Below are 13,130 nucleotides of genomic sequence, written 5' to 3'. Positions count from 1 at the left end.
TTTCCGAACGTAGGTATAACCTATGTGAATATCGTGTTAATATTGAGTGCTTCAGGATGGTTCTCATGGAGTGCTATTTTCGGTTATATGGAAAAGGTCGTGAAAACGGTTTACGCGTAAAATTAACGATGGTTTCAGCAGGACGGGGCAAGCTGTCACACGGCCAGGGAGTCTCTTCGACTACGGTGCGATCACTTTGGGAGATCGCCACTCACCAGATCTAACGCCACTTGACGCGTACATATAGAAAATACTGAAGGGGGCAGACCTATTCACCGTCTGACATCCACTGATATCCCTGGAATTGCGGACTAGAATTAATGATTTTTTCAGACCAGAGGGCATCTTTAACATATGATTTATCGGAAACATCCCAAAAGGGTCTGAAAATCTAATGCCTGTCATTGTTTTCTCAAAATCATAAGCACATTGAAAATAACTAGAGTAGATATTTTCCCATTACCCATTTCCATTATCCAAAGCCAGTTCTCCCCTATTTGCTTTTAACTACATCGAAAGGTAGGTCGTGGTTGGGATATTAGTCTCGTTCTACGGTGGGTTCGGTTGAATAAGTTAGTTTCGAATTATAATAAATTTATTGGAATGGAACACTGACATTAACTGTAGTGAGTGCTTCAGGCGGATGAATTTATATAGCCATTTGTATTGGAGAGTTCTCTTAGATAAATACCCAATAATATAAAAGAGGTTCTTATTTTAACAGAAAATTATAAAATATTTTACCATTTTTGAAGTTATACTTCTTTAGGCGCGATTGAGAAAAATGCATTAAGAGTGAATTTTTGTAAACACGACAGTCTGAAGTATACGCACACCGACAAGATAAAAATTACAATCTGACCTTAGTTGCTAGTTTGTAAGAAAATAAGAAAGGTCCAGATAGAGAATCCATTATTAAATGTAATAATAGACACTAATTTAAATCTGAAACTTTCCTTATTAGAACCCCTTACTGTTAACATACGAAATCTAATGATATTGTAAGAACCTCCGCCATTTTTTTATTATTATGCATACGTTCATAATTTTCTTAAAAAAATAAAAGTTTATTTTATTTGGAGCAGTATTTTATTCTACTGCAGTGTGAATAATAGCTCGAAAATGATAAACTTTAGAAGAAAATTACAAAAAACACTTTTTTGTTCCCAATGATACAAATAACCTAAAATAATATCTACTCGGGCTGAAAAATTTCATTTTTTATAATTTGTTTAAATTTTTTCTAATAAATGTAGCAATAACTCCTAAATTTTGGCATTAAGGTATAGGGAATATAACATGAAATATAATCAATATTTCTTAAGGACTTCAAAACGCAAAAAATATACAGGATGTTCCATTTAAAATAAGAAAGTTCATTAAATTAGTTACCACTGTATTATCGGCCACATTAGGCCAACACCCTTGCCTACTACAGTTTATAAAAATCGTTCAAGCGGTTTCCGAGAAATTAACGCCTTTCCATACCGCGTCCTCGCTACCCTGTATAATAGAAATAATATATTCGTTCATAATTGCTATGGAATACCAGTTCTTCTTAATTTTCCCAGTATGTAATTAAAAATATACACCTAACCAAACTTTACATTGACAATTTTAAATCGTAATTTGTACAGCATTCGGCACAATGACTGGGCCTCGATTTTTGATCTTTCGCTTCGTTATCGAACGTATTCGTTTAGTATCTGTTTAGTGTACAGATTATACAGGGTGTCCCAAAAAGATTGGTCATAAATTTTACCACACATTCTGGGGTCAAAAATAGTTCGATTGAACCTAATTCACCTTAGTACAAATGTGCTCATAAAAAAAGTTATAGCCCTTTGCAATTACAAAATGAAAATCGATTTTTTTCAATATATCGAAAACTGTTCGAGATTTTTTATTGAAAATGGAAATGTATCATTCTTATGGCACTAACATTTTAAAACAAATTTATAGTGAAATTTGTCCACCCCATAAAAAATTTATGGGGATTTTGTTCCCTTAAACCCCCCCAAACTTTTGTGTACGTTCCAATTAATCCATTATTGTGGTACCATTAGTTAAACACAACGTTTTTAAAACTTTTTTGCCTCCCAGTATTTTTTCGATAAGCCAGTTTTTATCGAGATGCGGCTTCTTTTTCAATATATTTACGTAAAAATTGTATGGGGGTTTTGTTCCTTTAAACCCCCCAAATGTTTGTGTACGTTCCAATTAAACTATTATTGTGGTACCATTAGTTAAACACAGTGTTTTTAAAACTTTTGCCTCTTAGTCTTTTTTTTTTTTCATAGGTCACCTTTTATCGAGATCTAGATTCTTTTTCAAAATATACTCAAAAATGTAAACTATAAATAAATAAATTTTCAGATTATTAACAGGTCTCTACAATCGTACTTAACCATATACAAATATGTGGTGGATTCGACCAATATTGAAAATATCTCGATAAACACTGGATTATCGAAAAAGTACTAGGAGGCAAAAAAGTTTTAAAAATATTGTGTTTAACTAATGGTGCCACAATAATAATTTAATTGGAAGGTACACAAAAGTTTGGGGGAGTTTAAGGGAACAAAACCCCCATAAAATTTTTATGTGTTGCACAAATTTCATTTTAATTTTTTTTTATGATGTTGTTGCCATAAAAATGCCACATGTCCATTTTCAATAAAAAATCTCTGAGAGTTTTCGATTTATGAAAAAAAATCGATTTTCATTTTGTAAATTCAAAGGGCTGTAACTTTTTTTGTGTGCACTATTCTATATAGGCAAGTGAAGTTTAATCAACCTATTTTTGACCCCAGAATCTCTGGTATAATTTATGACCAATCTTTTCGGGACACCCTGTATAGTGGTCCATGGGATTCCATAGCCTATCTAAATAAGGATTTTTTGTTTTCGATATCTCCATAGGAATGATAGATACGCATATTTAATTTGTCTGGAATAAGATAGCTATAGAAAACACTTACCTGAAATCAGCAAACAGCAGGCAGCGAAAACAAAATGTGCTTTTGAGTCCATTTTAATCTCCAGATAATCTATTGAACTTCTAATACATTATCAATAGTCTGGATAAAATGAAGCTCTATATTCGGCAACCTGAAATGAAAAGCCATTTATCATCATTTACTTCATTTTGAGAATTGAGCATAATGCTGAAAGGACAACTTTAGGCCAGTATTTTAATATTATATTGAGACTCTATTTATTATATTTTATTTTAAAATTCTTTATGAATAAAATAAAAATCTGGAATTAGATCACTACTACTTTAGTTGATTAATATTAATTATAATAATACTATAATATATGATATATATAATTATTATAGTTTCAAGTTGTGCTTAAATATTTTATTCGGTAAATTAAAATTGATCTGCAACCAATAGACTAATATCCACGAACGGATCTACGAAAAAAGGTCGCCAACAATTGGTCGAGCGAAAAAATGTCGCGCACATTTGAGCGCGTATCAAAAGGTCGCCGGCGAAAAAACAGCGCCGACGAAATAAGGTCGCGTGCAATTGATCGCGCGAAAAAAGATCGCGTCAGAAAATATGTTTTCATTTGCATACTTTAACTTTCCTTCACACTTAATCCAGGCATAGGTCAGATTTAGATGATGCAATAGAACTAAAGGATTGCTGTTAAATAATGACCCAAACAGTTAAATATTTTCTTATTAGTCATTTTAACCTATTGGTAAAAAATATTTCGTCAACCCAATATTGACTTCTAAATGACTTTAGTTTTATTTTCCACTTTAAATAATAGGAAAATAATTGGAAGTAAATAATCCTATTTGAAATTGATCATGTAAAATGTTCGACCAATTTAATGGTCGAATTAAGGTAATTTTAACTGTAAATGTTGTAGGGAAAGTACCTAGAGGTATTATTTCACGACTTGGCAGTGTCGCAAAATTTACCCTTGGTTATTTAAGAGTAAGTTTTAATATAAGCTTAATATATTTTACAGGGTATATACTACATATAGATAGGGTAGGTTAAGGGCTACCATCTTTATTAAAATAAAATTTCCCAAATAAAATAATGATATTGTGGTTAAAAATTATATAACAGGCACAATTTCATTAATACATTGTCACTGGTGAGTACTTATTGAAGATATCATAGTTAAAGAATACATTTATATTAATAACAGATTTGCATACTTTAACTTTCCTTCACACTTTATCCAGGCTTAGGACTGGCAGTTAGTAACTGGCGTGTTTAAAAGTTTTTTTAATTTTAATTTTTTTATTTTTTTCTAATTTTTATTTATTTATTTTTTTTTTATTTTTATTTTTTTGTGTTTTTTTAATTTTTATTTTTTTTTTTGTTTTTTTTTAATTTTTTTTTAATTGTTTTTTAGTTTTTTATACTTGCAGTTGAAAATTTTGGGCAATTCCTCTTAAATATTCTAGATTTGGCCGGTTCCCGTATTGCAAACAAATCGTTTTTATTCGCCGCGCTGTATCTTTATAAATTTTTTTTGAGGTTGTTGGTTTCCAGCTATGTATTGCTCCACTTTTAATCGATTTAAACTCTCTTCTTTCTTTAGCCCCGTAATAAACTTCCATAGATTTGGGTGTGCTGCATTTAATATCGAGGAGAAGCTGTTGTGCCAACCTTCGACAGCATTATTAGTACGCGGTAGATCTTCCTCTATAAATTCGAAGCAATTCCAAAGATTCCTTGGAAACATTGGCGGTCTTCTTTGTTGTCGTCGATCCAATCTGCCTATCCATACATCCTCAAAGTAGTTTATTAAAGGTGTTAGTAAATTTTCATTTTGAGTGTAAAACTCGCTGTCCAGTAGCTCTCCGAATGTTGCAACAACATCTACTTCAGGTACGAAGGCTAGGGCTGCCAATTGTCGCAGAGGTAGAGCAAAATTCGCGTCTTCTGTATAAACTTGTTGCAGTCTTGTACCTTGCATGTTTCTTCACAAACATTGTGTGAAATGAAAGAAACATCCACGGATTCTGACTTCAGGAAACTCTTGTTGTAAAGCATTAATTGCTGCTTTTTCATAATCCACCATTATTGTTGTAGGACGTAAACCTGGTCGTAACGTTTTTAATTCATGGAAGAGTCGAGTGTATGTTGCCTGAGTTTTATTAGGAAGTAGAGCAAAAACAGTTGGAATAACGTTGCTATACTGCACGCCATGTATTGTATACAGCTGACCAAACAATAGAGGAGTACATGTGAATGTTCCATCGGCATACCAGTGTTCACAGCTCGCCATCAAAGTTAAATTTCTTTCAGTGGAAAATATTAAAATTCTCTGTTCGTTTGGACCATTGTCAAATAAAAGAAACGGTTCGCCGTTATTGTTTCTGGTGTATTCTTCCGGAATAATAAGCTCTGTTAAGCTTCTTGGATTTGCCGGAATAGCTTCCACTCTTTGGCGTGTGTTCTGAATAGTTCGCTTTAGGGATGAAATAGAAGGTAGCTGCCCAGTTGCACCCACAGACACTTCTTGTGAAACGGTAGCTATGATTCCTTGTGTTGTTAGTTCAACTTGATGAGCCAGTTCTTTCATTCTGTTACAAGCCTTTTTTGCTTCTAATATTGACGCATCGGTAACGTGGTTGTGACTTGTACTTTTCACTACTTCATCTCCCACTGTGTGAACTCTCCCGGTACATTTATGCTTATTGTACTGAGCGCACTTCCAAATTGTCTTTTGATCAATCGTTTTTTCCTTTCTATGAATATATCCATTATACACCAACATATTGGCACCTTTTTGACTCTTTACGTAAGTTAAGACCATCTTGACAAATCGACAAGCTAATGAATAATGAGATATACGATATTTTTCCCATCTTCTTATACATCCAAAATACATTAAAAAGTAATAAAAGTACGTTTCACGAATATGGAATAATAATTACCACATTAGTGAATAACGCACAATTAGACAAAGAACTTTTGTACAATATTTATTTTAGCATTTCCAATAATGTCTTATCGTAATGACTTCATGGAATTCCTAATAAGTACCTACACAATAAGGTGCCCTTATCTAAACTACTTATTCTTCACTAATCTGCATAACGACTTTCTACTAAGAACCAATTATGCTAATTACCGGTCTCTGAAAATACCAAAAATAGGTAAACTGGTACCTGGTATTCGTTTGTATGTAATATATACTGTAAATAGAACTATTATTACTGTATAGTACCCTCGGAGATCCGTGGAAAAAATTTACACCCAAAATAACAAAATTCAGTTTGGCAACACTGTGCGAATGTTGATACTAACATATCCTTTTTAAGATAAGCACAACGTTAATTTAGTCCAAACAAATTAATATATTTTTTTGCCAACAAAAATGAGATTTTTCAACCAAATTATGTTTCAAATATGATGTGCAAAATAATTTTTAATTGGGTTCTGCTAATGGGCTTGCTTTTTTTGTCATTAAAATAAAAAAAACTAAATTTTACTCATTAAATCAATGTTGTCCGGTTATCGTCTTAATTATTTTAACTGTACTAATATCCGTTGAGTAATTATGAATGATTAATAGGTCGTTAAAACATTTTATCTATAGCGGCTTCTGGAATATCTTAAAAATATCGAATTTCATTGATAAAATGCGCATATTCCACCGATCTTCGCTTCGACAATACATTTTTAACGATATCCGATTAGGAAGAGCAAACACTTTTAAACACGCCAGTTTTTGCTGACAGTCCTAAGCCTGTAAAAAGTGTGAAGGAAAGTACCTTTCTGAATTTAGATCCATATATTAAAATTATTCACGTAGAACAAAAAAAATACTTTCTTCATGTTAAAAATTGTTCAATTTTCAAGTATATTCACTTGAATAACCTGAAAATACCATATGAAATAATTTCCCATTCTCCTATATTTCCCATCTTCCTACACATCCAAAATACATTAAAAAGTATTTAGATATACGTTATTTTTCCCATCTTCTTATACATCCAAAATACATTAAAAAGTAATTAGATGGAATTCCAAGACTAATCGGCTCATAATGCATAAAGTTAAAGTATGCAAATAGAATTTCTTTAGAACCTTTTTGAAAACCAATTGAATGGTTTTAATAATGTAAAACATGACGCGATCTTTTTTCGCGCGATCAATTGCACGCGACCTTATTTCGTCGGCGCTGTTTTTTCGCCGGCGACCTTTTGATACGCGCTCAAATGTGCGCGACATTTTTTCGCTCGACCAATTGTTGGCGACCTTTTTTCGCGACACCAATACGGATATCAAAGATCAGTATACATTATATATAAAACGGTGATTACTGGATTTTGATAATGATTACTGGATTTGGACACCGACACAAGTAATGGAAAGGAAACTCAGATGTTTTGAAAAAAAAATCATCTGAAGGATTTTTGGCCCCAGAATTATAGCCGCTTTAGCAAGTTAAGCTGTGATTATTCCAACAGAGAAGAGGCCCTAAAGGATGCCCACAAATGCGATAAAGAGATAAAGTATAGTTAGATTTAACAATAATAGGGCTACTCACTGACTCAACTATCATGAAAGATACGTAATTTGAGAAAAATTTTCAAATTTTTTTGTCAATTAGAAGGACGTAATTGCATATTAGAACATAGCTTTTAATCGCAAACAATTTTTTAAAATACCAAGTTTCGATAATTTGAAATAAAAAAGGTACTTTACTCTTATGCAAAATTCATATTTTTTTTAGATACTTACGGCGTACCTACGTATACTTTTGATAAAATTTTATAGTTGATGGTTGAATCTCAGGTTTTAGACTATGCATAAATTTTTATATATTATCGGTCATATTATGAGACATGATAAATATCATATACTCCAACTGATAATACAGGATAAAATAGAGAGCAAACGTGGACCCGCAAGAAGAAGACACTCATGGCTCCAACACTTACGCCAATGATTTGGACTAACATCGATCGAGTTATTCAGAAACGCCGCAAACAAAACTAAAATTACTATGATGATAGCCAACGTCCGAAACGGACAAGGCACATGAGGAAGAAGAAGAACTTTTGTTTATAAAATTAATAATAAAAAAGTTTTCCATATGGTTCCTACTTAGTGGAGCGTATTGTAGAGCCAACCTTCAATCATACAAAATTGGCCAAAGTGGTAAAGAGCAGTAACTGAAAGTTTTGATTTCATTGTACTGTGTAAGCATCACTTTTTAAAATAAAATAAAAATGTATACAATTTTTATTCAGTTGAAATGCGAAGGCAAAACTGTCTTATCTTTCACTTACTACAGAGAGCGCAACCAGCACTCTAAATTGACGATTTTGGACTCTGATTGGAGTCATCATCAGAGAGGCGTGGGTTTGCTGCTCTCTGCCCCAAGTGAAGAAACTCCGAAAGCTTGTCCCCGCATTGCAACTGACGTTTATGGAGTAGGTGTCTAGCGGCATCTGCTAACTGAAACTCATAGTTTTCAACCTAATAGAAATATTACAAATATTAAAAATATTCATAAAAGATATTTAACTGACTATTTCACTCATCTTAAAATTTTCACATAATCTGACCAATCACAAACCAAAGACAGCTTGTGTTATCGCGAAAACACCAACTGTCTTTCAATTCTGATTGGTCTATCAGCTTCGTGTTTTCAACGACGTAACCATGGATACCGATCGCAAAGCAAAGTTTGACGTTTGCCAAAAAAATTATTGCAGCTGTATACGTCAAAATGAGTCGTTTCGGTGGTACTTCAAACGAAGTTATAAACCAAAGCGTTGAAGAAAATATACCGAGTAGCACAAGAAAATCTAAATCTTATACATGGAGACAATTTATGATGTTCTGTGTGGATCGCAACTACAAATTAGATGCAGAAAATAACAACGAAAGACTAGCATTCATTCTAAAAGAATGGGCCTTCAACATGCAAAAAATTGATGGTAATGATTACAAGGAGAGTGTTATTAAAACCATATGGAACACTACTGCAAAATTGGTACAAGAAAAATATTTCTGTGAGTATCAGAGACATATTAATCCCTTCAAAGATATAACCTTCAAGGAAGCGAGAGCGGCTCGTGATAGTAAGAGAAAATTGTTGCAAACTGTACCCGATAAAAGGAAAATGAGTTCTGTCGCTATGACTTTGGATGAATATAAAAACATGTGCTTACAATGGGACGAAGACACGCCAGAGGGACTCCAAAAGAAGTTTTTTCATATAGCTGCCGTAGAATTAGCTTGGAGAGGTAACGAAGCAAGTTTTTCCATGTTACATTTTTCAAGGAAGAGACTAACAGCAAAGGCTGTTTAACAAACAGAATTGCATATAACCCGATATTCTCCAAAACCCGCCAAGGTGGTGATAAAAACTGTGCAGATAATAAATGGCTTAGTCAAAATTTGAAGAATCCTGAAATGTGTCCTGTGAGATTATAGCGGAAACTTATATCGAAAAGGGAAACTATTACCAATGATAGACTTTTTCTGACTGTGAATGGCAAGTGGAATAAATATAATAATAGTAATTGGTACAAGAATTGTCCTATTGGTATTAATACAATATCCAAATGGACAAAAATGTCTGCAGAAAAGATAGGATTAGACACTAAAAAAGTGAAAATAACGAATCACTCTAATCGTGCCTCTGCAGTTAGTCAGTCATCTGGCGTTAGTGAACAACAAGCTATGAAAATTACTGGACATGGAAGATCGAACTCGATGAAACCGTATTTACATCTTAGTGCCGAACATCATCAGAACATAGTGAATACTTTTAGGAATACTCCAAGTACATCAAGTAATAATAGCAAAAATACATTGTATCCACCTAATAACGGTCATACTATTCAAAATTTTTACAATTGCACCGTTTATAATAATTATAGTCGAGAATATTGTATTTTTTTTCGTGTACAAATTATTTATTGTAATAGGTAAAAAATAATTATAACAAATTATTTATAGTTATAATAAATATTTCATGATTATGACTAATTGTGAATTATTCAAAAAATGGGTAGATTTGGGTTACCTAGATTATTAAATTCCTTCCTCTCATTCTACTGAATTTTTGACCTATCACTTTGTTCGTGAAATAGTCTAATAAAATACCACTCGTGATTTAATTTATCTTATAAGTCTGTCTTTTATTTCTAAACTCAATTGAGTTGTTTAAAGAAAACACCACTCGTCCTACGGACTCGTCCTATGGACTCGTGGTGTTTTCAAGCAACTCAGTTTCGTTTAGAAGTAAATCGACAGACTTATCGCGAAAATTGAATCACTAGTGGTATTACTATTGAAAACATGTTGGACCATTTTCCTGGTAACACCTCCATGGCTTCTAAAAATTGCAAGCCAGATGGATGCTGAAGCCAAGAAGACAAGAGGGAATTCTAAAACTTTCAATTCACGACCCCGTCTGTTCAGCTGGTAAATTCCAACGAAAAGGGACCTATGATACTTAAAAGAGTAAAACTAATATAAAATAAAATAAAAATGTGTACCATTTTCATTCAGTTGCAATGCGAAGGCCAAACTGTCTTATCTTTCACTTAGTACAGAGAGTGCAAACCAGCACTCTAAATCGACGATTTTCGGCTCCAACTGGAGTCATCATCAGAGAGGCGTAGGTTTGCTGCTCTCTGTCCCAAGTGAAGAAAATCCGAGAGCTTATCCCCGCATTGCAACTGACGTTTATGGAGTAGGTCTCTAGCGACATCTGGCAACTGAAAGAAATATTAAAATAATAATAGAGATAAGAGAAATGTTAAATATATTGAAAAATATTAAAAATAGTCCTAAAAGACATTTAATTGAACACTTATTGGACCATTTTTTAATGTATAAATCATTATGTTAACATTTATATTACTGAATAGGGAATTGTATAACATTGTAAAAAATCATCGTCATTATGCCCAGATCGACCACGTCACTAGGATGATGTCTTATATGCCATAAAGTCATAATTTAAAAATAAAAATCGACCTGCCGTTGTCAAAATACAAAAAAAAATTAATGAATTAAACAAAAATACTGTTGCTTAGTAAAAAATTCTTCTAATAATTTATTTAATCTGACTCATTTATATCGCCAATAATTCGGACATATATTATACATTTCAAAGTAGGAGACTTTAAAATGATATTGCCAATATTTATGTATTGCCGATATAAATGAGTCAGATTAAATAAAGTATTAGAAAAATTTTTTACTAAGCAACAATATTTTTGTTTAGTTCGTTAATATTTTTTGTATTTTGAAAACGGCATCCGATTTGGACGTCGAAACGTTAATAAAATCATATTTTTAGAAAAATTGTGGCTTATTTCCCATCAATGCTAGTTAATAATAATAAATCGTTTTCCCATTTGTGTTCAGTAGGAGTTCAGTAGGTAGAGTGTTAGCTGATTCCCATGGAACTTCTAAATATTTTAGTTATATTCGATTTATGTGTATGTGTAGGTAGGTATTTAGATTAGTAGTTATACGACTTGGTCAAACCGGCAGCAAAATATAATGCAGTAGATCTGCTCTAATCGATATATAATATCATCTATTCTTTACACAAAAATTATGAATGATAAAAAAGCTACACCACTAGCTTTGATACAGGTTATAGCAATGTGATACCTTTTTGTTTGACTTATTTCCTGTAACAATTCTTTGGGTGCTTTTATCTAATTTTTGTCTTACTTCTACACAAAGCAATTATTGTTTGTTGATATTTTGTTTCTTAAAAATACTGTTTTTTTTTATTTTTAGAGTATTTTTTTAGTGTTTTTAAATTTTAAAATCCTGATATAGAACCACATATTCCTGTATTATGTGTTAACTAAAAAAATATTTACTTACAAAATTGCCTTCCGAAAAAAAGTACCGCATTTAATACAATATACTGGCCTACGACATATTTTCCGGTGAGATATTGGTCAGGTGATTGATCATGTGTGGTAGCTTTCACAAAATTTTAATGAACGTCCTAATCAAGATTCCCGTTTTTGTCTTTTGTGTGATTTACATGCAAGGGAGTTGGAAACTGGTTGTAATTGAAGGTGATGAATTACATCAAAGAATACAAGAAAAGCAAAAAAAGCCCGTATCACTCCCAACGGATAGTAAATCCGTTCGAATATAGAACATGACGAATGGCTTGCCTAATTAATGTTTTTTCGTTGCAGATCCAGAAAAATCTGTGATGGTTTTTCCACGATTTACAACTGTAGAACAATATGTAGAAGTCTGGCTATTTTTGTAAGGGATAGTTTCATATATTATTAACACAAATTTTTAGCAATAGGTATATTTGCCTTAAGTGTACATAAATTAAAAAAAGAATGTGTGTGTACTTTGTACGCACGTAAGAAGTTACACTTCCATTATATAATTTCAACGAAATAAATATACTTAACAGTTACAATACAAAAAATTAACAATAATTACCAAAAATTAACCAAAACTTAACAATGCCAAATATTAAAAAAAAAAGAAAAATGTATGATTCGTCCGGGATTTGAACCCGCAATCTCGCGATTTCTCGATCTCTGGTCCAATGCTCTACCAACCAGGCCATCAAGGCGCATGTTATTGACGTTTCAGATATACGTAATTACACATTACGGTGACAAGTGAAATATAAAAATAGATGTTTTATTATTTTACGCCCAATGAAGACAAGTCCAAAGACACAAAATTATAATAAATAATACATTTACTAAAAAACACTAATATATTACTTTAATGGCTTATTTATACATAATTTGAAAGATTAACAACTAAACGTCATACTGCCTGTGTGCGCATGCGAGCAGGTTTATGAAAAATTTTACTCTCAATCGCGCCTAAAGAAGTATAACTTCAAAAACCAGAAACTATGGTATCATGAAACATAAGGAGAGATATAATATCTCAGCTACTCTAATTTAAAATGCAGAAGAAGGTTATTGGATCCAAATTAAAAATAAACAGCAGATATTGTTTGTTGAAAATATTGTGGGGAATATGTCGGCATCACTAATAGAGGCTTATTAGACAAGTAGATATCAAAAAACGATATTTTATTGATTTAACACTTCACTTTTAATCAACATTCCTATAGACTACTTATTAGTAATTTACTATTTTTGTCCG

At 32.3% G+C, this 13,130-nt stretch overlaps 1 protein-coding gene across 1 annotated transcript in view; it reads right to left on the bottom strand.

Annotated features, from left to right (window-relative positions):
- Window positions 1-13,130, bottom strand: part of LOC114339971 (uncharacterized) — a 1,137,809-nt gene that overhangs the window by 459,327 nt on the left and 665,352 nt on the right. Inside the window, exon 7 of the mRNA XM_050651968.1 lies at window positions 2,982-3,111. Coding sequence (XP_050507925.1) covers window positions 2,982-3,033 — 52 coding nt within the window. The 5' untranslated portion in view covers window positions 3,034-3,111. The remainder of the gene's footprint in view (window positions 1-2,981; window positions 3,112-13,130) is intronic.

The sequence above is a fragment of the Diabrotica virgifera genome, chromosome 5, assembly GCF_917563875.1.
Source record: "Diabrotica virgifera virgifera chromosome 5, PGI_DIABVI_V3a".
Lineage (NCBI taxonomy): Eukaryota > Metazoa > Arthropoda > Insecta > Coleoptera > Chrysomelidae > Diabrotica > Diabrotica virgifera.
The sequence above is the reverse complement of the archived record's forward strand: the minus strand, read 5'-3'. Positions and strand labels throughout refer to the sequence as shown.